Here is a 24,882-nt window from a genome sequence, read left to right on the forward strand (position 1 = left end):
TAGGATGCTTGAGGATGTAATGCGTGAACACTAAAGCGCTTACCAATACTGCCCCGCACATGTTAAGAACTGTATATTGTTGGCGGCTGCTGCTGCTGTTGTTACCATGACGCCAATCAGAAACATGAAAATACTCACACATTTGTGTGCATATCTATAATTTTTTGACATAAAAATGAACCTATTGTGCCCACTGCTGAGTACCCCCTTTTTTCTTTCCCCCAGCTCTCCTTGGAGGGCAATGAATCCTCGAAAGGGACACCTGCGACGTGCACATCCTGGTATTCAGTATAGTTTTGAACAATGCAAAGCATTGCCAGCAAGGTTTCCCCTTCTGTATTTCAAAAGGTCGAGTGTTTTAGCCTCCCCGTCGGGGAATCGAACCCCGGTCTCCCGCGTGACAGGCGGGGATACTCACCACTATACTAACGAGGACAAGCCATGCATGGTTTTCTGCAACTCACTCTCTAAGACTGTAGCCTTCTCCCGCTGTCGTTCCTACCCTTTGCGGGTCATCCGGGCTCGGCGCCGGACGCCCTGGCCTCCGAGCTTTCCCAGAGCGGGCAGAGGCCCCTTTGAGTGGCTGGAGGCACTGTACGTTCGGAAGCTGAGACACCTGAACTAGCAAAGCGAAGGGCACTCTCTGTATCACCATTCCCAGAAAAGCGCCTTTCGAGACAAGGGGATGTAGCTCAGTGGTAGAGCGCATGCTTTGCATGTATGAGGCCCCGGGTTCAATCCCCGGCATCTCCAGGGTTTTCTTTCTACCTTTTTCCTGCAAATTACAGTCACGCAGAAAGGAAGACTGGAAAGAGGACCCAGGGAGCCCCATCAACCTGCCTGCGAAGAAAGCTCCCTTGGAAGGGCCTGCGCCAGCGTACATCCCTGCCCCCAATCACAAATTCCTTGGGCCCCTCCACCAGAGATCCGCGTTCAGTAGGTCGGCTACGGGGCCGGCAATATGCCATTTGAAACGAACACTCCCAGTTATTTGTTTCATCAAACAGATAGAAAAGCACTGGATTCCTTAGAAAGGTTCTGCAATTGACCATTCATTAACTCCTGGGGGCCTCATGTCAGGTTCTGTGCACGCGTCGACACCTACTGTGTGCCGGGTAAAGTGTACGTTCCCTGGTATCCCTGGATAAGACAGGCCAGGCAAGCTTTCTCAGCCTTCTTGGACTTTATAGTCTAGTCCCGGAGACTTAACAATAAGCAAGTAGCGATACGTTTTATGAAGACAAGAATAGCGATGAGATGGAAACTCAGGGGTGCATGAGTGGGGGCTGCTTTAGATTAGCTGCCAGGGGAGTCCCCTGCAGAAACAATGCGTGTAGCGGAGGAAACAGCAGGTGCCCAGGCCCTGAGGCTGGAGAAAGGGCGCTCTGTGTTGAAGGGGCAGGAGGAAAGCCCCGCCCCAGAGCTTAGTGAATGAGGATGAACTTTACCTTCGAAGACACTGGGAGGCCTGACGCAGGGTAACAGACCAGATTTAGGTTTGAAAAGGCTCCCTCTGGCTGCCATGCGGAGAATACACCCTGGGCGTGGGTGGATGTGGGGAGACAGAGAAGGAGGTGCAGCCACCGCCCGGAGAGCTGATGGGGACTTCCTCCAGAGGTGCGGCAGAGGAGGTGCGAGCATGATGGAGTTCAGGACAAATTCTGGACGTGGTTGCATAGTATTTCCTAACGCAGGGGTAGCATGCTTTATTACCATTCCTCCTAGCGATTCGGGTAATTTTGTTTCCTCTCACTGAAGTGTTGTAGTCAGTCATCTGGTACATGCACTTTCCTTGCCTTCTGGCGCCGGTATCTCGATGGGACAGATTTCCACAGGGAGCAATGCAGGGTCAAAGGGCATGGATACTTTTCAAAACGTACTTCTTTCTCTGTCGCCCAGGCTGGAATGCAGTGGTGCGATCATAGCTCACTGCAGCCCCCAAATCCTGGGCTCAAGTGATCCTCCCACTTCAGCCTCCCAGCAGCTGAGACTACAGGTATACTTCACCACCTCCAGCAAACATTTTTCTTTTCTTTCTTTCTTTCTTTCTTTCTTTCTTTCTTTCTTTCTTTCTTTCTTTTTTTTTTTTTTTTTTGTAGAGACAGGGGTGTCGCTATATTGTACAGGCTGGTCTGGAAATCCTGGCCTTAAGTGATTCTCTCACCTCAGCCTTCTAAAGTGCTGGGATTACAGGCGTAAACCACCATGCCTAGTTTATTTTAAATATTGCTAGATTTTGGGCCAGGCATGGTGGCTCATGCCTGTAATCCCAGCACTTTGGAAGGGCCAGGTGCACACATCACCTGAGGTCAGGAGTTTGAGACCAGCCTAGCCAACATGGTGAAACTTCATCTCTACTAAAAATACAAAAAATTAGCTGGGTGTGGTGGCACACACTTGTAGTCCCAGCTACTCGGGAGGCTGAGGCAGGAGAATCACTTGAACTTGGGAGGCAGAGGTTGCAGTGAGCAGAGATCGCGCCACTACACTCCAGCCTGGGCAGCAGAGCAAGACTCCGTCTCAGAAAAATAAATAAATAAATAAATAAATAAATAAATAAATAAATAAATATTGCTGGATTTTTCTAAGGGCTGTGGCAACTTACATATTCTCTAACAATGTGTGAAGGTGCTCTTTTCCTTATATTTTCAGCACTGGCTATGGCCATGATTCTTAATTTTTCCAAATCTGTTGGGTAAGAAGTAGAACTGAATTATTTCTTTGCTTTTTTCCTGCCCACTTTCTAGGGTGTGCATGTTTTCAGGTATCTACCAGCCATGCAGATGCAGTTTTGTCTCAAAATAAATAAATAAATAAAAGCTAAATGACATTGGCCAGGCAATGGTGCTCTTGTTTTTTTGTTTTTTGTTTTTTTTTTAACTCCTAGGTATATACCCAAGAGAATGGAAAATATGCATCCATACAAAAACCTGTACATAAATGTTCACAGCAGCTCTATTCACAATAGCCAAAAGATGGAAACAAATAAAAATGTGGTCTATCCATACACTGGGGTATTATCCAGCCATAGGAAGGAATGAAATACTTCAGGAGCTCAAGACCAGCCTGGGCAACATAGCAAGAGCTGGCTGTACTGAAAATTGTAGCCCAGTATGGTGGAGTGTGCCTGTAGTCCCAGCTATTTGGGAGGTAGAAGGATTACTTGAACCCAGGAGATGGAGGCTGCAGTGAACTAGGATTGCACCACTGCACTCCAGCCTGAATGACAGAGTAAGATCCTTTCAAAAAAACAACCAACAAACCAGGCGCGGTGGCTCACCCCTGTAATCCCAGCACTTTGGGAGGCGGAGGCGGGTGGATCACAAGGTCAAGAAATCAAGACCATCCTGGCCAACATCGTGAAACCCCATCTCTACTTAAAATATAAAAATTAGCTGGGTGTGGTGGCACGTGCCTGTAGTCCCGGCTACTCAGGAGGCTGAAGCAAGAGAATCGCTTGAACCCGGGAGGCGGAGGTTGCAGTGAGCCAAGGTTGTCCCAATGCAGTCCAGCCTGGTAACAGAGCGAGACTCTGTCTCAAAAAAACAAACAAGGAGCGGAGCAGTGGGCGGGAGGGCAGATGGACCGACTGACGGTAGGGATGGCAGGCGAGCAAGATGGCACAGACGCAGGGCACCTGGAGGAAAGTCTGTTACTATTACGACGGGGATGTTGGAAATTACTGCTACGGACAAGCCACCCAGTGAAGCCTCACCGAATCCGCATGACTCATAATTTGCTGCTCAACTATGGTCTCTACCGAAAAATGGAAATCCATCGCCCTCACAAAGCCAATGCTGAGGAGATGACATGCAGTCACAGCGATGACTACATTAAATTCTTGCACTCCACCCGTCCAGATAACATGTCGGAGTACAGCAAGCAGATGCAGAGATTCAACATTGGTGAGGACTGTCTGGTATTCGATTGCCTGTTTGAGTTCTGTCAGTTGTCTACTGGTGGTTCTGTGGCAAGTGCTGTGAAACTTAATAAGCAGCAGACGGACATTGCTGTGAATTGGGCTGGGCGCCTGCACCATGCAAAGAAGTCTGAGGCATCTGGCTTCTGTTACGTCAATGATGTCGTCTTGGCCATCCTGGAACTGCTAAAGTATCACCAGAGGGTGCTGTGTATTGACATTGATATTCACCATGGCGACGGTGTGGAAGAGGCCTTCTATATCACAGACCGGGTCATGACTGTGTCCTTTCATAAGTATGGAGAGTACTTCCCAGGAACTGGGGACCTATGGGATATCGGGGCTGGCAAAGGCAAGTATTATGCTGTTAACTACCCGCTCCGAGACGGGATTGAGGACGAGTCCTGTGAGGTCATTTTCAAGCCGGTCACGTCCAAAGTAATGGAGATGTTCCAGCCTAGTGCGGTGGCCTTACAGTGTGGCTCAGACTCCCTATCTGGGGATCGGTTAGGTTGCTTCAGTCTAACCATCAAAGGGCAAGCCAAGTGTGTGGAACTTGTCAAGAGCTTTAACCTGCCTATGCTGATGCTGGGAGGTGGTGGTTACACCATTTATAATGTTGCCCGGTGCTGGACATACGAGACAGCTGTGGCCCTGGATACGGAGATCCCTAATGAGCTTCCGTGCAACGACTACTTTGAATACTTTGGACCAGATTTCAAGCTCCACATCAGTCCTTCCAATATGACTAACCAGAGCACCAATGAGTACCCGGAGAAGATCAAACAGCGACTGTTTGAGAACCTTAGAGTGCTGCCGCATGCACCCGAGCTCCAAATGCAGGCGATTCCTGAGGACAAAATCCCTGAGGGGAGCAGCGATGAGGACGAAGAAGACCCTGACCAGCGCATCTCGATCTGCTCCTCTGACAAACGAACTGCCTGTGAGGAAGAGTTCTCCGATTCTGAAGAGGAGGGAGAGGGGGGCCGCAAGGACTCTTCCAACTTCAAAAAAGCCAAGAGAGTAAAAACAGAGGATGAAAAAGAGAAAGACCCAGAGGAGAAGAAAGAAGTCACAGAAGAGGAGAAAACCAAGGAGGAGAAGCCAGAAGCCAAAGGGGTCAAGGAGGAGGTCAAGTTGGCCTGAACAGACCTCTCCAGCTCTGGCTTCCTGCCGAGTCCCTCACCTTTCTCCCCCAACCCGTCAGATTTTATATTTTCTTTCTTTCTTTTTTTTTTCTGAGACGGAGTCTCGTTCTGTCGCCCAGGCTGGAGCGCCGTGGCAGGATCTCAGCTCACTGCAAGCTCCGCCTCCCAGGTTCACACCATTCTCCTGCCTCAGCCTCCCCAGTAGCTGTGACTACAGGCGCCCGCCACCTCGCCCGGCTAGTTTTTTGTATTTTTTTAGTAGAGACGGGGTTTCACCGGGTTAGCCAGGATGGTCTCGATCTCCTGAACTCATGATCTGCCCGTCTCGGCCTCCCAAAGTGCTGGGATTACAGGCTTGAGCCACCATGTCCGGCCTTCTTCCCCAGTTCTTAACTTTGAACTATAAAGGGTGCCAGGTCTGGGTGAAAGGGATACTTTTATGCAACCATAAGACAAAATCCTGAAATGCCAAGTGCCCGCTTAATAGCTTTGGAAAGGTGCCCTTATTGAACATTCTAGAAGGGGTAGCTGGGTCTTCAAGGATTTCCTGTTCTTTCCAGGCTCCTAAGGTAACATCAGCCTGTTTTCATACCTTCCCACTGGCCTCAAGTGAGCCAAGAAACGCTGCCGGCCCCGTCTTCTCCTAATTCTGCAGGTGGAGGTGCTAGTCTAGTTTCCTTTTTGAGATACGATTTTCATTTTTGTGAGCCTCTTTGTAATAAAATGGTACATTTCTAAAAAAAAAACAAACAAAAAACCAAAAAAAAAAAAAAGGCAACAAGAGATAAATGTCCAGAAAGCGCAAATCCAGAGACAGAAAGTGGATTCGTGGGGCCTGGAGCTGGGGGAACTGGGAGAAATGGGGCAGACTGCTAATGGGTACGGGGTATCTTTTTAGGGCTAGAAAAATGCTCTGGAATCAGGTCATGGTAATGGTTGCACAACTGTGATATACTAAAAGCAACTGTATACCTTCAAATGGTGAATTTTATGGTATGTTAATTACATAACATTTTTTAAAAAGCATCGCCTAATTACAACTGTGGATGCTTTGCTGTGGCTGTGGAGTGCGATGAGGAGGCAGGGACGTCCCTAAGGAGGCTGCCCCGGCGCCTGAGACAGCGGTGGGAATGATGGCTTCCGCTTGCATCTCAGAATTGCCAGCCCATGTGCGGTGGGATTTCAGGAAAGCTGGAGGTCAGTATTTCTGAGTGGGAAACAGCTCAATTCTACATGTTAGTGAGGAATTCAGGTCTTCCTCAATCACTGGGTGGGTTAAGCAAACGTGTCTGCAGGGCCCTGGCTCACGGCCCTGCCTTGGGCTCCTGGGGAAGAACCTGGAGCGAGAAGGGCCGGGCTGCCATCTCAGCTATGGGGCAGGTGGGGAGAGGGAGCTGCTCGGGCTTCGAGAGCAGCCAGGGAGGTAAGTAAACCCAGCGAGGAGAGGCCTCCCTAGAGCAGATGGCAGTACTGGGAAGGCAGGTCGGCCACCAGGCCGCGTCCCGCGACAGCACACTCGCCACCTCGGTGTCCTTCCCCAAGCGTATTCCACAAAATAATCTGGGTGCAAGGAACATTTTATTCCATAACTGTCTCCACCAAAGCCGCAGAAGCAAAGCCAGGAGCGGAATCCATCCTGCGAGCGCTGGGCTCTGGGGAGACGTCCGGGCCCTCACCATGGAGGATGGAAGGGCAGGGGCCTCCCGACTCCTTGGTCCTGTCTGGGGTGCTCCTGTCTCTCTTGCTGGGGGACCTACCCCTCCCACCTCGGCCACAGAGGAACAAGGGAGACAAACTGAGGGTTCTGCAGTCCCCATTCAAGGCCGACAGAATAGTCCTGTGGCCCCAGCCTAGCTAGGCCCATCCTCTGCGGCATGGCAGCGGTGACCAAGCACGGCCAAGGTCAGCTCCGCTCCCTGCCGTCTGAGAGCTGACCACAGGCAGACGAGATGCTCACTCCCCGCAGCCGTAACACAGGAAAGGTGCCGGCGTCCACCCTCCCAAGACGGCGTGGAGCCTGGGGACCCCGAGCCGGGCCCCTCAAGGTCAACGCACAGCTCGGTGGCTCACCTAACATCTGGGACAGCTGTGAGGCCAGGGCTGGGCGGACCCCCCTGACTCTAGAGGGAAGAATTGCAGAAAGGATGAGCCCTCCACGTGCCTCCTTGGCCTTCTGGTAGGGCAGCGGGGAAGGGACTGCAGAGACCTCCGGCCCTGCTGCTCCACGGCGGACTAATGTAGTCCAAAGAGCACACTGAACAGAACAGCGTCCAGCACATGAGATGAAATCATCATCCACCATGTAATAATCAGTTCAAAAAGTCACCCCCAGGCCAGACGGCACGGGCAGCAGCACGCTTCATACAGTATCGAGTTCTCATGGACGAGGTTCCCAGGGCTTGACCTGCTTCCCGAGAGCAGGCCATGAAGCCCACGCCAGGCAGTCATGGTCGCAGGGTGACAGGCTGCTGCCAGCCCTCCAGTCCTCGGCCCTCCAGCCAGGTGTCCGACGGTCAGTGGTCAGTGGTGGGGGGCCAGGCTTTCTCGATATCGGGGTGCATGGCCTGTGGAAGCCACTCACAGTACTCGGCCAGCAGGTCTGCAGGGGAGGGAAGGAGGATAGCGTCAGGGTGACCCTGGGCCCAGGGACTCTCCTGAGGTGGCAGGAAGCCGGCCAGCAGCCATGGGGCCAGATCCTTCTGCCAAGCCAGGGCTGACTGTGCACAAAGCACAAAGCCCCTGCTTTGGTGACCCCATCCCGTCCACTCCCACCCCCTGGCCCTGGTCAAACTCACATTTGGGGTTTTTCTTCCAAGCGGCCAGCAAGGCTTCACGGCAGTCAGCCTTCTCTGCAACCAGCGCTCGCAGGAGGCTCTCCGTCCGGGGCTGCAGCCTGTGGGGCAGGGATGCAGGTTGGTGGCAGGCAGCCAGGGCACAGACCAGCTGCTGCTGGGGGCCTGAAAACAGGGCAGGCATCACCACCCTACTGGCCCCACCCCGGAGGGTGAAGAGCTGGCTGGGCATGGTGACATGCACCTGTAGCCCCAGTTACTCGGGAGGCTGAAGTAGGAGGATCCCTTGAGCCCGGGAGTTGGAGGCTGCAGTGAGCCATGATTATACCACTGCACTCCAGCCTGGGTGACAGGGCAAGACCTTGTCTCAAAAACAAACAAATTGGCTGGGCGTGGTGGCTCACGCCTGTAATCCCAGCACTTTGGGAGGCCGAGGCAGGTGGATCACCTGAGGCCAGGAGTTCGAGACCAGCTTGGCTAACATGGTGAAACCCTATCTCTACTAAAAATCCAAAAATATTTGCCGGGCATGGTGGCGGGTGCCTGTAATCCCAGCTACTCAGGAGGCTGAGGCAGGAGAATCGCTTGAACCCAGGAGGCAGAGGCTGCAGTGAGCTGAGATTGCGCCATTGCACACTAGCCTGGGCAACAAGAACAAAACTCTGTCTCAAACAAACAAACAAGCAAACAAACAAAACTCAAAAGCAAAAAACACAAAATGCTCTAGACAGGCCTTCTAAAAAATAAATAATAATAATAAAATAAAAGGGAAGGCAAAGGGTCCCCTTCCCCTAATCATCCTGGGACAGAAGGCTCTAGATCCCACCTCCTCCCATCCACCCTGGCTGCCTCTGGTCCACATTCCTTGCCCACCAAGGCTGCTCTGTGCATGCAACTTGTCTCATCTGGAACCTTCCTCCACATTTGTGCCCAGCTCCAGCCCTGCCTCCTCTGAATCTGCCCAGTGACGCTCTCCCCAACCAGGCCAGTCGCACTCCACCCCAAGCCCATTGAGGCCTCACTCATGTCCTGCTCTGTCCCTCTGGGGCCGAGCGACGCCACTGTAGGACAAAGACCGTGTCTGTATCCCAGCCCCGAGAACATGCCTGGGACAGGGCCGCACTGGAAAACATGAGCTGGGTGACTGACACTGCTCCTGACAGCCCAGCAGCAGGTGCTGTGCAACACACCCCATCTTGAGTCCCTGGCACCTGCCTGCACCTTCAGGTCTGCCTCCAGTGCTCCAAGCCCCTGCACCACAGGCTCCGCCAGTCCCAGGAAGGGGGAGGTGTCTGTGGGTCTGGACCACAGGCAGGAGGAGAGCAGGAGGAGGTGGCGGGCAAGGGTGAGCCCTGAAGCAGAGGTGGTGGGCGGGATGGGGCAGGGGTCTGCTCAGCTGGGAGGAAGTCCCCAGGGCCAGGATGCCTCCCACTGACACCTGGCAGCTCTCGGGGAGCTGCCCAGTGTCTTCCCTACCCCAGATTCATGCCCACCAAGAACATCAGCGTGTGACCTTATATGGAAAGAGGGTCACTGCAAATGTCATGAGTTAAGGAGAGGCCACCCTGGAGTAGGGTGACCCTGAATCCAATGACTGGTGTCCTTATAAGGAGAGAGCACAGGGAGGGAGACTAGAGACACACAGAGAGACGGCCACATGAAGATGGAGGCAGAGACTGCCGGGATGTGGCCACAAGCCCAGGAGGCCGGCAGAGGCAAGAGGGACCCTCCCCAAAAGCCGATGCACAGAGCGTGGCCCTGCAGCCTTCAGACCTGAGCACACACTTCGGATCTTTTAAGCCTCCCCATGTGTGGTGCTCTGTCCCAGCAGCCCTGGGGAGGTCATTCAGGCCTCCGACCCCTCCTGCCCACTGCAAGCAGTACCTGGCCCACGTCTTCAGCATGGTGCTGGGGCTGGACAGCAGACAGCTCTGGTATGAGGCCAGCTTGCGGAAGACCTGATGAGAGACCACAGGAAGGGGTGAGGCTGCTGCTGCCCACGGTACCTGAAATGAGGGCCTGGAGCCGCTGTGCCACCTACCTGTCCTTCCAGCAGGAACCGGGCAAAGTGCTTGTAGCGGTCAATGCCCTCTGGAAAATCCACCTCGATGGCGGGGAGCGGCCAGCCCACGCGATCTGGAGGGCAGGAGTCAGTGAGCCAGGGACCCTCTTGTAGCTGACCGCCTGAGTCCCATCCCTCCCCCACCCAAGACACACACGTCCAGGGGCAGGGGACAGGGCCATGAGTCCGAGAAGCCCAGGGCTGCGGGAGGCTCAGGTTGCCTGGGACACTGCCCCAACTCACAGAACACGCTGGCTTGGTGACACAGCACCCGCCCCCGCTCGGGGCAGTAGGTAGGGGCTGGCTCCTCCAGGGGCTTGTCAAACTGGCAGTAAGAGGGCAGCAGGGCCGGGATCCACTGGACCTCCACGCTGGAGACGCCTGGGGGCCGGGGGAGGAAGCTGGGGTTACAGCGGCACCCTCTGTGGGAGGGGCTCCCATGCCTCTGCCCCAGGGTCCCAGCCACACCCCCATCACAGCCACCATCGGGGGACAAGGGGCTGTCCCCAGGCCTCAGCACCTTTCATGTACATCTTGGTGGTCTCCATGATTTCCTGGTAGACCACAAACTCGGGGAGCTCTTTGAAAAGGACGGAGCTGGGGTGGATGAAGACAGGGTCGTCGAGGAGAGGGGTCTGCAGAGAATGGAGGTGATGTGGTCAGTAAGAAACCCAAGCCCAGGGTCTCTGCATACTCTCAACCCAGGAGACTCTGAATATCCACTCTAGCCACAAAAGTGGGAGAGTGTTCCATCTGCCAGGAAACGCGGCCCATCTGCACACCGGAGTCTGATCTAGCCATGAAAAGGGAGGAAGTGCCGGGTGCGGTGGCTCATGCCTATAATCTAACACTCTGGGAGGCCAAAGCCGGTGGATCATCTGAGGTCAAGAGTTCGAGACCAGCCTGGCTGGTTTCACCATGTTGATGAAACCCTATTTCTACTAAAAATACAAAAAATTAGCTGGGTGTGGTGGCGCACACCTGTAATCCCAGCTACTCGGGAGGCTGAGGTAGGAGAATTGCTTGAACCTGGGAGGTGGAGGTTGCAATGAGCCAAGGTCATGCCATTGCACTCCCGGCTTGGGCAACAAGAGCAAAACTCCATCTCAAAAAAAAAAAAAAGGAAGCACCCCATGTGGTTGGGGCTTAAGCTTATCACACTAAGTGAAAGAATTGAACACAAAAGCCATGTATGTTAAGATTCCACTCATGCCACATGTCCAGTACAGGCAGATCCACCGACGGAAAGCAGGATCATGAAAACAGTGGTGAAGGGGAGCTGGGGACTCATAGCTTACAGGTGTGGGGTTTCTTTGTCGGGTAATAAAAATGTTCTAAAGTTAACTATGCTAATAGTTGCAAAACTCTGTGAAAATACTAAAAACCACTGAATTGAACACTTTAAACGGGTTTAAATGCAGGCCAGATGCAGTGGGTCACATCTGTAATCCCAACAGTTTGGCAGCCCAAGGTGGAAGGATTGCTAGAGGCCAGGAGTTCAAGACCAGCCTGGGTAACACTGCCTGTAAGCCCAGCATTTTGGGAGGCTGAGGCAGGCAGATCATTTGAGGCCAGGAGTTTGAGACCAGCCTGGCCAAAATGATGAAACCCCTTCTCTAGTAAAAACACAAAAATTAGCTGGCCGTGGTGGCACGTGCCTGTAATCCCAGCTACTTGGGAGGCTGAGGCAGGAAAATGGCTGGAACCCAGGAGACGGAGGTTGCAGTGAGCTGAGTTCGCGCCACTACACTCTAATCTGGGCAACAGAGTGAGGCTCTGTCTCAAAAAACAAAACAACAACAACAAAATTAGTCCCAACTACTCAGGAGGCTGAGGCAAGAACGTTGTTTGTGCCTGGGAATTTGAGGCTCCAGTGAGCTGTGATTGTGCCACTGCACTCTATCCTGGGCAGCAGAGCGAGACCCCGTTTCTAAGAAAAACAGAAAACCCAAAAAGAGTTTAAATGCTGTGTGAATTCTATCTCCATTAAACTGTTATTAAAAAAAAAAGTTGGGAGTGAGAAACTAACCAAGGAAGATGTGATTCTACTGCAAGCCCCACTTGTTCCTCAGTGGGGACCCACAACTGAGGAGGACAGGCCTCCCCAAGACCCCGAGGACCCAGCCTGCCTGCCCCTCGCCAGGTGCCCCGACCGTGCCCCAAGCTACCCTGGCAGGGAGACGGTGGGGGCCCCACCTTGTAGGCATTCCTCCACTTGTCCTCCAGCAGCTCCTCGCTCTGGACCCTGCGGGCCAGGTGGTCCCCCAGGCCGGCCGTCACGATCTGTCGCAGGTAGGTCACCTGGCTCTCGGTGGGCGGCTGCATCTTGGGATCCACGAAGAGCTCAGCCTCTGGGCACACGGCATTGACTGAGGGGAGATCCAAGAGTGAGGATGGTGGTGGCGAGGCCTGGGGCCAGCTCTGCCCTGACCTCCTAGAAAGTCCCAACCATGTTCAGTGCTCTAGCCTCAGCCACTCCCCAGAGGCCACCAGCAGGACCCAAAGCCCCCAGCAGGCAGGACTGCAGCCGCCCCCCAGCCCCTCCTTCTCCCTTGGGACAAAGCCTCATATCCTGCCTGGTCAGCAGAGCATTCTGCTAGGAGACGGCCCTCCCCCAACACCCAGGTGGCCTCAGACTCAGTTCTGGTCCATGATGTGAAGAAGGAAGCTGCGGCTGGAACTCCTGGGAACGTTCAATACAGGAAAAGGACAGCCGGCGGGTGCCCTGGCCTTGTCCTTCCCTTCTCCTGCCCAGAAGGCAGGGGCGACCAAGCCTCCAACTACCTCCTCAGCCCATGAGGTGACCTTAGGATGGAAGGCACAGCGAATGGCAGGAGGATGGCAGCAGAGAAATGCCCTGGGCTGCTGACTCAGTGGCTTCTCTTCCTTGCAACAGTAAAGGTCTAATGTCACCAAGCCACTGTAACCAGTGCTATCTAGAGGCTGACTGCAATTCTGAGCTGCTGCACCTGGAATGGGGCTGTTCTGGAAAGCCACAGCCAGAGGGACACAGAGCACAGTGACAGGGCCACCACCATGCACCTGGCGCTGGGAGAAGGATCGGCTGGAAGAGAGCCATCAATGCTGGCATCAAACCCTGGGATCTCCTTGAATGGAAGGCAAATTCCCCACTAGCCTTGGGTAAAAGAACGTGGCCTGCCCAGAAGAGACCCAGTGTCCAGGCTGCCCTCTGTACGCATGGTCCTCTTGCCGTATCTTGGAGGACATTTCCTTCCTCTCAAGCTTTCCTGGGTGTTGGTGGCAGGAAGGATTATGTGCTGCTGGGCTGAGGTAGAGTCCAGGGCAAGGCCTCATCCTTCTGCATGAGAAGGGTCTGGGGGACATGTGGGAGGGAAGGGAGTCCAGGCCAGAGCAGTGATGGAAAACGGCAGGGCCTCACCAGGGAAAAGGTGAAACCGAGAGACGACCTGGTGGGGGAAGGCGCAGGCTGGCAGCTCGAATCTGTTAGTGCCCTGCTCGTGTGCACATTCCCTCGTGCCTGGAAAAGCTCCCCAAGTATTGATTTAGGGTTATAAAAACATTTTGGTGCATAGCAAGTGTGCAAACATGGACTCTATGGATCACTTTTTTAAACATTTCAAGTGCCCAGGTCGGGGTGCCCACCGGGTGCAGCAGCATATGCCGGCGCGGGGCCGTACCTGCGCTGGTCAGCTGGCCCCGCAGGCGCCGGATCTCCATCATGGCTTTGTACCGCAGCCCGTTGGCTTCGCAAAACTGGGGCGTGCAGCCGGCATACTCACAGGCTCCCACGGCACCTAGGGGATGAAGAGGGGGCATGCTCTCTCTCTGATCCATCCCATGCCTGGGTGACCCCCCCCACCACCCTCCACCAGGCAGGGCACTAACCCAGCAGCACCATGAGGTCACCGAGCTTCAGAGAAGCCCCCTGCCCTGCCCAGGTCCTCTTCATCTGGGCCACCCAGGCCCGCTTGCTCTTCAGCCTGGCGAGCTCCTCGTCACTGGCTGCTGGTCTGCAAACACACACATACTGTCCGGGCTGGGGTCCTGGCTGTACTCAGGGCCTCAGCGGGGGAAACTCTTATTCATCAGGACAGGCTCAGAGGCCTTGTGGGGTCACCGATGAATGTAATTAAGGTATTAAGGTCCAGCTCAAAATTCACCATTGGCAGCCACCGCTGCACCGTTGCTTTTTTTCTTTTTTTTTGAGACAGAGTCTCGCTCTATCGCCCAGGCTGGAGTGCAGTGGCCCGATCTCGGCTCACTGCAAGTTCTGCCTTCCAGGTTCACACCATTGTCCTGCCTCAGCCTCCCAAGTAGCTGGGACTACAGGCGCCTGCCACCACACCCAGCTAATTTTTTGTATTTTTTTTTAGTAGAGACGGGGTTTCACCATGTTAGCCAGGATGGTCTCGATCTTCTGACCTCATGATCCACCCATCTCGGCCTCCCAGAGTGCTGGGATTATAGGTGTGAGCCATCGTGCCCAGCCACTGCACCATTTTTAAGTAAAAAAAAAACTCTGCAAACTGCTTAAATAGCCACCAAAGTGGACTGGATAAATGAATGATGCCAGTAGCTTCCAAACCTGAAAATAATACTAACACTTACATATGTGTCAGGCACGGCTCAAAGACCTTTGCTTGTGCTAACTCATTTAATTCTACCAACAATCCAATTATTATCATCATCATCATCCCCATTTTCCAGATGGAGAAAATGAAGCTCAGAGTGGTACAGTCACTTGCCTAAGGCCACACAGCTCAGAATGGCAGAGGGAGATTTGAACCAGACCTGAGCTCTCAGTCACCATGCTATAGAGCCTTGACGCCAGCATTGGGCAGGCAGTCTTAGAGATGCTGGGACCAGGAGATGCTGATCAGGGGATCTGGGCAGAGGCCAAGACACCTCAGTTTTCAAGACCTTACATGTGACAGTTAATTTTGTGTCCACTTAACTGGGCAAAGGCATGTCCAGATAGCTGGTTAAGCTTTATTTCTGGGTGTGTCTTTGAATTGGTGACCGGCGTAAAGCTACTGCCCTCCCCAGTGTGGGTGTGGGCCGCATCCGATCCACTGAGGGCCCAAGTAGGCAGAGGAGGTGTGACTTCGGGCTCTGCTGACTGCGTGAGCTGGGTCTTCCCTGCCCTTGACGCTCCTGGTTCCTGTGCCTTCAGACCCCGACTGAAACGGACACCACTTTCTGTTTCTCTAGACAACCCTATTATTCTCCCCAAGGGATTCTGACGAATAGCTGGTGTCCACCACCACGCCTGGTTTTTTATTTTTAGTAGAGACGGGGTTTCACCGTGTTGGCCAGGCTGGTCTCAAACTCCTGACCTCTCGAGTAATCTGCCTGCCTCGGCATCCCAAGTGCTGGGATTACAGGCGTGAGCCACCATGCCTGGCTAAAGCTGCTTTTGAAGTTCAGATGCACTGACCCTGAAAAGATACAGGATGCAGAAAAGGCAAGCTGCAAGACCATCTGATCTCATTTCCTCAAAGTAAATCTCTGTCCGGGCAGAGCACAGGGAAAGGTCTGGAACTGCACTGGCCAATATGGTGGCCACTAGCCACATGTGGCTGTTTAAATTTAAACTATTAAAAATAAGTAAGGTTTTAAGTCAGGTTGTTGTCGTAACTGCCACATTTCACAGGCTCAGACCACGTGCGGTTAGTGGCTGCGGTATGGAATGGCCCACGCAGTGATGTGGCCTACAGCAAAGTTCCTGGTTAGGGTGGGTGAGACTGGGGAGGGGAGGTGGAGGAGGATAAACAAAGAAAAACCATCCAAATCTCAAACGATTCCCCAGTGTCCACCTAACTGCCTTCCCAACTAGTGTCTGCTCTGTCATCTGACAAGATGGCCCAAACACAGGCAGACTGACCCTAAGGGAAGCAAGCAGCAGGCTTTGCACAAGATGCAGAGGCTCACAGAGTCAATGAAGTGACATCGTGGGCCTGCCTGCACCATTCACAGTTGATGAGACCTGGTGGCAGCAGAAGCCTGGCTCACAGCTGAGGCAGAGATGGTCACAACTGATGGCGTGAAAGGCTGTTTCAGGAGGAATGATGTGAACGCTGAAGACTTACGAAGCCCTTGAGACACTCAAGTTGCTTCCAGAAATTTCTGCAGAAATGACCCCTTTTATCATCAAGCTGCCAAAGGCAGATCTACGCCACAGGATGCCAGGAAATCATTAAATAATTGTTCATTCTAAGAATCAGCATGTAGTCATAATCTGTAAGTAAATTTTGTTAAATACACAATGCACTAAACACACTTTCAACATACTTTCACAGTCTTAGTGTCACTTTTCTTTTTCTTTTTTTAGAGAAGGGTCTCACTGTTGCCCAGGCTGGAATACAGTGGTGCGAGCTCAGCTCACCACAACCCTCTACCTCCTGGGTTCAAATGATTCTCATGCCTCAGCCTCCCGAGTAGCTGGGATTACAGGCATGCGCCACCACGCCTGGCTAATTTTTGTAATTTTTTATACAGATGGGGTTTTACCATGTCCAGGCTAGTCTCAAACTCCTGACCTCAAGTCTTGGCCTCCCAAAGTGCTGGGATTACAGGCATCAGCCACCACGCCTGGCCTTAGTGGCACTTTTCAAGGGTACTGCCTTTCCCTATTTTGGTCTGTGTTTTAAATGGTTTCACTCAAAGTGTCCTTTTCCTGGAATCTATGACCCTCTGATGATCGGGGGGACCCCCCCACCTCCTAGTCTATTTCATGCGATGTATAAGGCGCAGCAGACAGGGACCAACACGGCCACTGCAGAGATCAAAATACAGAAGGGCTCAGAGAGAATGAGGGTCTTGCAGGAGGCCACCCAACAAGCCGGTAATTCCCTAGGAAGTCAGGGTGCAGGTCGGCTCTCAGATCAGAGCCCCTGTCGGGACTGAGCTTGGCCCTGAGTACCCAGCTGCTAACCTCGCACCTGTCCAGCTCCTCAAACAGCTCCCGCACCGTCATGCTGGCCACGATGGTGATGGCATAGGGCAGGCAGCCGTGTTGCCGGCTCAGAGCCAGCATCTTGGCGTAGCGGGGTGCCACGGGGAACGTGGCCATGGTCCGGCCCAGTGCAGTGATGGGGCAACTCAGCCGGTTCTTCTGCAGTTGCTTCACCCTGGAGATGGAGGTGGTGGTGGCAGTGCTCTGAGAGGAGCTCTGGAGCCAGAGCTGGGAGGCCCCACGCTTGAGGTGGCTCAGGCCCAGCAAAGGGGAGAGAGGGCCCCGAACGGGACAGGAACTGAGTCCTGCATCTCTTGGTCCTACCTTTCTGCTTTCTGGGGCGGTTGCAGGGCACCCAGTGCGATCAATAGCTCCTCGGCGGCAAGAAGGGCCTCCACGGAGGGGGGCGTCGGGAAGGGGAAGTTGATGACCTGGGACACGAGACACGAGGAGACACGGCAGGGACACGGTGAATGCCAAGAAGCAAGTCCAGTGCTCCTGCTCCATCTGTGGCAGGCGCTCCCTCCACCCGCTCTCTCCGGGTTCAGCTCATGCCAGTGGGGACACATGGGGCTGGGGCACCCTCAAAGGCCAGGTCCCAATGGAACCCCAAAGCCTCCTTCACTCACTCACATCATCCATTCACTCAAAAACACATCCCTTGGCCGGGCGCGGTGGCTCACGCCTGTAATCCCAGCACTTTGGGAGGCCGAGGTGGGCGGATCACAAGGTCAGGAGATCGAGACCACAGTGAAACCCCGTCTCTACTAAAAATACAAAAAATTAGCCGGGCGCGGTGGTGGGCGCCTGTAGTCCCAGCTACTCAGGAGGCTGAGGCAGGAGAATGGCGTGAACCCGGGAGGCGGAGCTTGCAGTGAGCCGAGATCGCGCCACTGCACTCCAGCCTGGGCGACAGCGCGAGACTCCGTCTCAAAAAAAAAACAAAAAACAAAAAAACAAAAAAACACATCCCAAGCACTGGCTAGGCACTGAGGTCTGTGCTTTGCCCCCACTGGGTGCTTTTTTCGGTTTTTGTTTTTAAACATACTGTTACACTCATGAGGACTTAGCGTCATTTGACCAGGAAGGGCCACAGGTAGTCAGTGAGGCATAATATGAATAAATTGGCCCGGTGCGGTGGCTCACGCCTGTAATCCCAGCACTTTGGGAGGCTGAGGCGGGCAGATCACCTGAGGTCAGGAGTTCGAGACCAGCCTGACCAATATGGTGAAACCCCCATCTCTACTAAAAAGACAAAAATTAGCCAGGCGTGGTGGCGCTCACCTGTAGTCCCAACTACTTGGGAGGCTGAGATGGGAGAATCACTTGAACCTGAGAGGCGGGGGTTTCAGTGCGCTGAGATCATGCCACTGCATTCCAGCCTGGGTGACAGAGTGAGACTCCCTCTCAAAATAATAATAATAATAATGTGAATAAATTTATCACAATAGCCAAAAGACGGAAGTGACCCACGCGTCTCTCAATGGAGGAGTGGATGAACAAAATGCAGTCCATCCACAAAATGGACTATGATTCAGCCACGAAAAGGAATGAAGCAGCGACACGCGCTACACCACGGATGGACCTTGAGAACATCACACTCAGGGAAAGATGCCGGGCCCAAAGGCCACATGTTGCAGGATTCCATCTGCATGAAATGTCCCAAACTGGCAAATCCATAGAGAGGAGTGGGCGCAGGGGCCAGGGAGCTGGGAGGTGGTGACAGATGAAGGTGACATGCTTTCTTTCCGTCTGGGGTGATGAAAATGGCCATGGTGGTGTTTGCACAACTTTGTGAACACACTGGAAACTACTGACCCACACACTTTCAATGGGTGACTGTGTGGTGCGCCAACTCTATCTCAATAAAGCTAGAGGCGGGGCGGTGAGCCTACAGCAGGCACGCAGGTAGGGCGGGAACGCTAGGAGCCCAGGACTGGGGGAAGGCAGGTGGGGACCTGCTCTGGAGCTGACTCAAGAGCCAGGGGAAGCCACTGCAGAGTTCCTACAGAGGGGACTTGATGTCATTGTGGGAGGCACTCCAGACAGTGCTCCCAGCCACACTGAGCTCCCAGCCCAACCCTGACACGTTTTATCCATGTGACCCACAATCAGGCCTGTCTCCGTGCCTCAGGCTCCTCATCTGGAAAATGGGGCGATAACACTAGCAGCTCCCTCCTGGAGTGGCTGGGAGGATAACCTGAGGTCACACATACAGAGCGCCCAGCACACACTTGGCTTCCATGTTTTTCTTTTTCTTTTATTCTTGTTTTTTTGAGATGGAGTCTTGCCATGTCGTCCAGGCTGGAGTGCAATGGCACAGCCTCGGCTCACTGCAACTGCTGCCTCTCAGGTTCAAGCAATTCTCCTGCCTCAGCCTCCCAAGTAGCTGGGACTACAGGTGCCCACCACCTGTAGTGTCTAATTTTTGTATTTTTAGTAGAGACGGGGTTTCACCATATTGGCCAGGCTGGTCTCGAATTCCTGATGTTGTGATCTGCCCGCCTCGGCCTCCCAAAGTGCTGTGAGCTACCGCACCCAGCCCTTTTTTTTCTCCCAGTCTGGAGTGCAATGGCATGATCTTGGCTCATTGCAACCTCTGCCTCCCAGGCTCAAGTGATTCTCCTGCCTCAGCCTCCCAAGTAGCTGGGATTATAGGCGCCTGTCACCATGCCTGGCTTCTTTTTTTTTTGTGAGACGGAGTCTTGCCCTGTCGCCCAGGCTGGAATGCAATGGTGCAATCTAAGTGCACTGCAACCTCTGCCTCCTGGGTTCAAGTGATTATCCTGCCTCAGCCTCCTGAGTAGCTGGGATTACAGGTGTGTGCCACCACACCCAGCTAATTTTTTATATCTTTACTACAGACAGGGTTTCACTATGTTGACCAGGCTGGTCTTGAACTCCTGACTTCGTGATCCACCTGCCTCGGCCTTCCAAAGTGCTGGGATTACAGGCGTGAGCCACCGTGCCCAGCCTCCCTGGCTAATATTTTTTTTTATTTATTTTTAGTAGAGATGGGGTTTCACCATGTTGGCCAGGCTGGTCTCGAATTCCTGACCTCAAGTAATTCACCTGCCTCGGCTTCCCAAAGTGCTGGGATTACAGGTGTGAGCCACCATGCCCGGCCAGCACCCATGATTTTTATTAGGTGAAAAAAGCCCAAAGCAGCCTGTAAAATATCACACAACATTCAGACAACCACAATAATAAAGTACAGGATGTTATGTGTTTGGAAACATAACTGGGACACAGGTCACAAATAGTGGACAGTGGGACAGGCTTCACCTTCTCCCTGGTGATCTCAAGTATCTAAAGTTTTTATAATTTTGAACATATTAACATCCAGAAAAATCAGTGAGCACAGATGTTTAAAAGGGTTCTATTGCTTATTAGATGTGTGACCCTGGACAAAAACCTTCACTTCCCTGCCTCTGTTTCCTCATCAGTTAAATGGTGATCTGAATGCCCACAGGACAGCACGCAGCGTGGCACGGGGCACTGCCTGGCTCAGCCTGCCCTGGAGCAGGGAGAGGGGAGGTGACCCTAGAGGGATCCCCCTCCACTGGAGGACTGGGTCGGAGAAGGCTGCAGCCAGGAAGAGCCAGCAGCATGTTCTGCACACCCCACGGACAGATGGTCCACGAACAGCATGCAGGACCCTGCTGCCTCTACTCCAGGCAGCCATCCCCTGGGTGCCCACGGGGGACACAGCATTAGGGAGGCAACGGTGACAGGAGTCCAAAAGCCCTGGGAGCACCTGCTGATGCACTGTCGTGTAAGCAGCTGCCACAGGCCAGACACCAGCAGGCCCAGCTCTGGGCTCCCTGCCTCAGGGAAAGGGAGGTGGCCCACTGGGGTGGCTCAGAGCGGGACTGGGGACAGCAACTGACCTTTTCAATGTTGAGAGCCTTCATTTGAAGGATTAAGTCTTCAACAGGCCTCCGGGTGATTTCTGGAGGAGGAAACTGCTCGAAGTCACCAAAAACCACAGATGAATACAGCCTGGGCAGAGAGAAACCGGGAAAATAAACACCGCTTCACAAAACCACGAATGAGCTGTACAGGCAGAAAGCCGAGACGCACAAAAACTGCAAAAACACGGTAGGCAGCACAGGCAGGAAAGCGGGGACGCTTACCGGCTTCACACAAGCTTTACGAGTAGGCAGCGCAGGCGAGAAAGCGGAAAATAACTGGCTTTCACACAAAACCTGGGCCAAGGCCATACCAGGCGAGAAAGCGGAAAACCGCTTGCAAAACTGCAAGCACGAATGAGGCCTTTGGGCGAAAGCAGGACAGCAACGCTGCAAACACAGTAAGGCCACAGCTACCATCGAACCTTACACACAAAGCTTTCACCAAAAACACGAATGACCACAGCACAGGCGAAAGCAGGACGCAACACACACAAAGCTGCAAAACCACGAATGGAATCTGGCAGGCAGAAATGGAACCGCTTTACACAAAACTCGCCTGGAAACTTACGGAGTAGGCCACAGCACAGGCGAAAGCAGAACCTTTGCTTCACACCAAAAGCGCCTGATGAGCCACAGCACAGGCGAAAAGCAGGAAAACCGTACAAAGCTGCAAAAGCACGAGTGAGCTGCTTCGACGAAAACGGGAAAAGCAAGCACCAAAAGCTTCACCGAAAACTTGCGATGAACTGTAGGCGAAAGCCAGCCAGCACAAAACTCACAAAACTACCGGTCGTGCGGCGCAGGCGAAAGCTTGAGACGCTCGCCATAAAACTCACAAAAACCACGAATGGAAGCCAGCTACAGGCGAAAAGGCTTGGAACCTTTCGCGCAAAACTCAGCACAGCACTGAACTGATCCCGACCTGACACCAGGCAAGGTGCTTCACCTCTTCCTGCCTCGTTCTCCTCACCTGTAAATACGCTTTCCATTGCTGCTGCCTCGTAGGGATTTGGTGAAAATTAACTAGATATTATTCCACGGGCTGGGTGTGGTGGCCCACGCCTGTAAGCCCAGCCCTTTGGAAGGCGGGGGCGGATGGATCACTTGAGGTTAGGAGTTCGAGACCAGCCTGGACAACATGGGGAAATCCCATCTCTACTAAAAATACAAAAATTAGCCAGGCACGGTGGCGTGCACCTGTAGTCCCAGCTACTCGGCAGGCTGAGGCAGGAGAATCACTTGAACCCAGGAGGCGAAGGATGCAGTGAGCCAGATGGCACCACTGTACTCTAGCCTGGGCAATAGAGCGAGACCCCATCTCAAAACCAAAAGAAAAGGTATTATTCCTTGTAGAGTACTTAAAACAGGGGATGGTGCATAGCACTCTACACTTTAACAACAGTTACTTCTTACTGGTTTTCTTTGTAAATTTTCTAAATTTTCTACTTTTGTAATTAACATGTAGCCCTGACAAAAGGAATAGCCATAAAGCTATTTATTACATACATGCGCGCACATACACACAATTACAGCTCATGGATTAGGAAAAAATATATGTCAATGACACATCTGACTAGGATCTAATATCCAGGTTATATAAATAACTTTTTTTTTTTTTTTTGAGACAAAGTCTCGCTCTGCCACCCAAGCTGGAGTGCAGGGGCATGATCTTGGCTCACTGCAACTTCTGCCTCCCAGGTTCAAGTGATTCTCTTGCCTCAGCCTCCCAAGTAGCTGGGATTACAAGTGCATGCCACCATGCCCAGCTAATTTTTGTATTTTTAGTAGAGACAGGGTTTCACTATGTTGGCCAGGATGGTCTTGAACTCCTGACCTTGTGATCTGATTACAGACACGTGAGCCACAGTGCCTGGCCTAAAGAACTCTTACAGATCAACAATAAAAGGACAAATAACCTAATTAAAAAATGAGTGAAAGATCTGAATAGGCAGTTCCCTAGGAAGATGCATGAAGGGCCAGTAAGCATATGAAAAGAGGCCATCATTAGGGAAACAAACCAAAGCCGGGCCGGGCGCGGTGGCTCAAGCCTGTAATCCCAGCACTTTGGGAGGCCAAGACGGGCGGATCACGAGGTCAGGAGATCGAGACCATCCTGGCTAACACAGTGAAACCCCGTCTCTACTAAAAAAAAAAAAAAAAAAAAAAAAACAAACCAAAGCCACAGTGTGATACCACTTCACACCCACTAGGAGAGCTAGGCTCAAAAATACTGAAGCTTTCATATAAAAAAAAGTGGGGGTGGGGGAGGTAGGGGCACATGTTCTCAGGACCTCGGGAGGGCTGTGTGACAGGACATAGTCACACATTAAAACAAAACAAAACAAAAAAAACACCTGAAGCCAGGCACAGTGCCACGTGCCTCTACTCCCAGCTACGTGAGGCTGAGGCGGGAAGACTGCTTGAGCCCAGAAGGCAGAGGCTGCAGTGAGCTATACTTGTGCCACTGAACTCCAGCCTGAGCAACAGAGCGAGACCTTGTCTCTCAGAAAAAAACCCAGCAAAACAAAAATATTAAAAATAAGTGTTGGTGCTGCCCAGGTGCGGTGGTTCATGCCTATAATCCCAGCACTTTGGGGGGCCGAGGCAGGTGTTCGAGACCAACCTGGCCAACATGGTGAAACCCCGTCTCTACCAAAAATCTAAAAATTGGCCGGGCACCATGGCTCACGCCTGTAATCCCAGCACTTTGGGAGGCTGAGGCAGGTGGATCACCTGAGGTCAGGAGTTCGAGACCAGCCTGGCCAACATGGTGAAATCCCATTTCTACTAAAAATACAAAAATTAGCTGGGCGTGGTGGTGGGTACCTGTAATCTCAGCTACTTGGGAGGCTGGGGAAGGAGAATTGCTGGAACCCCGGAGGCGGAGGTTGCAGTGAGCTGAGATTGAGCCATTGCACTCTAGCCCAGGCTGACAACAGCGAGACTCAGTCTCAAAAACAAAACAAACAAACAAACCAAAAACTTATATGGACATGGTGATGCATGCCTATCATTCCAGCTACTCAGGAGGCTGAGGCAGGAGAACTACTTGAACCCGGGAGGCGGAGGTTGCAGTGAGCTGAGATTGCACCACTGCGCTCCAGCCTGGGTGACAGAGTGAGACTCCATCTCAAAAAAAAAAAAAAAAAGTGTTGGTGAGGATGTGAAGAAACTGAAACCCTCATTCACTGCTGGTAGGCATGTAAAATGGGGCAGCTGCTGTGGAAAACAGTTTGGTGGTTCCTCGGTCAGTTAAACCCAGAGTTACCATACGGCACAGCGGTTCTCTTAGGTTCCACTGCAAGAGCAATGAAAACAGAGTCAGGCAAATCCTCGTACCTGAGTGTTCAGAGCAGCACTATCCACAATAGCCACGAGGTGAAAACAACCAAACGTCCACCAGCTGATGAACCGACAAACAAAGCTTGGCACATCCATATGGTGCGATATCATTCAGCCACGGCCAGGAGCGGGGAGCTAACACCGGCTACCCAGGGTGAGCCTCGAAACTTAACCGTGCTGAGCGGCAGAGGCCAGCCACAAGGGGCGACACCTTGTATGACTTTATTGCATTTATCTGAACTGTCCACAACAGGCACATCCCTAGAGACAAACACTAGCGGACTGGTGCTTGCCACAGGCTGGGGCAGGGAAGAATGGGGGGTGATCGCAACGGCCACGGGGTTTCTTTTTGGGTTGATGGGAAGTTCTGACATTGATTGTGGTGATGGTTGCAGAACTCTGTGACTGTCCTAAAAACTCCTGGATTGTACGCTCTAAAATTATGCACTTTATGGTATGTGAATTATATCCTGATCAAGCTGTTAACAAAACAAACAGCACTCAAGAGCTGGCCCTGACCTCAGTAGCAGAATAAAGAAACAGTGGGGTGGGCGCGGTGGCTCAAGCCTGTAATCCCAGCACTTTGGGAGGCCAAGACGGGCGGATCACGAGGTCAGGAGATCGAGACCACCCTGGCTAACACAGTGAAACCCCATCTCTACTAAAAATACAAAAAGTAAAAATAAAAAAATACAAAATTAGCCGGGCGTGGTGGCGGGCGCCTGTAGTCCCAGCTACTCGGGAGGCTGAGGCAGGAGAATGGCGTGA

General features: G+C 52.7%; 1 protein-coding gene, 2 non-coding genes and 1 pseudogene across 5 annotated transcripts in view; 2 read left to right on the plus strand and 2 right to left on the minus strand.

Annotated features, from left to right (window-relative positions):
- Positions 1 to 363: 363 nt before the first annotated feature.
- Positions 364 to 435, minus strand: TRNAD-GUC. The gene has a single exon. It is a non-coding gene; the product is annotated as a tRNA-Asp (tRNA).
- A 246-nt stretch (positions 436 to 681) lies between these two features.
- Positions 682 to 753, plus strand: TRNAA-UGC. The gene has a single exon. It is a non-coding gene; the product is annotated as a tRNA-Ala (tRNA).
- A 2,771-nt stretch (positions 754 to 3,524) lies between these two features.
- Positions 3,525 to 5,205, plus strand: LOC101022957 (annotated as a pseudogene). Its single transcript, XR_162057.5, has one exon. The product of XR_162057.5 is annotated as a histone deacetylase 1 pseudogene (transcript).
- A 1,421-nt stretch (positions 5,206 to 6,626) lies between these two features.
- Positions 6,627 to 24,882, minus strand: part of DHX37 (DEAH-box helicase 37) — a 42,948-nt gene continuing 24,692 nt past the window's right edge. For both annotated transcript variants that reach the window (XM_009182033.4, XM_003907361.5), the window contains 12 exons: positions 20,749 to 20,860; positions 17,183 to 17,289; positions 16,845 to 17,033; positions 13,789 to 13,913; positions 13,581 to 13,697; positions 12,118 to 12,290; positions 10,442 to 10,556; positions 10,165 to 10,302; positions 9,901 to 9,995; positions 9,744 to 9,817; positions 7,863 to 7,960; positions 6,627 to 7,666 (listed from right to left, as the gene is read on the minus strand). In XM_009182033.4, the coding sequence (XP_009180297.2) occupies positions 7,581 to 7,666; positions 7,863 to 7,960; positions 9,744 to 9,817; positions 9,901 to 9,995; positions 10,165 to 10,302; positions 10,442 to 10,556; positions 12,118 to 12,290; positions 13,581 to 13,697; positions 13,789 to 13,913; positions 16,845 to 17,033; positions 17,183 to 17,289; positions 20,749 to 20,860 (1,429 nt within the window). In that variant the 3' untranslated portion in view covers positions 6,627 to 7,580. The remainder of the gene's footprint in view (positions 7,667 to 7,862; positions 7,961 to 9,743; positions 9,818 to 9,900; positions 9,996 to 10,164; positions 10,303 to 10,441; positions 10,557 to 12,117; positions 12,291 to 13,580; positions 13,698 to 13,788; positions 13,914 to 16,844; positions 17,034 to 17,182; positions 17,290 to 20,748; positions 20,861 to 24,882) is intronic.

The sequence above is a fragment of the Papio anubis genome, chromosome 9, assembly GCF_008728515.1.
Source record: "Papio anubis isolate 15944 chromosome 9, Panubis1.0, whole genome shotgun sequence".
NCBI lineage: Eukaryota > Metazoa > Chordata > Mammalia > Primates > Cercopithecidae > Papio > Papio anubis.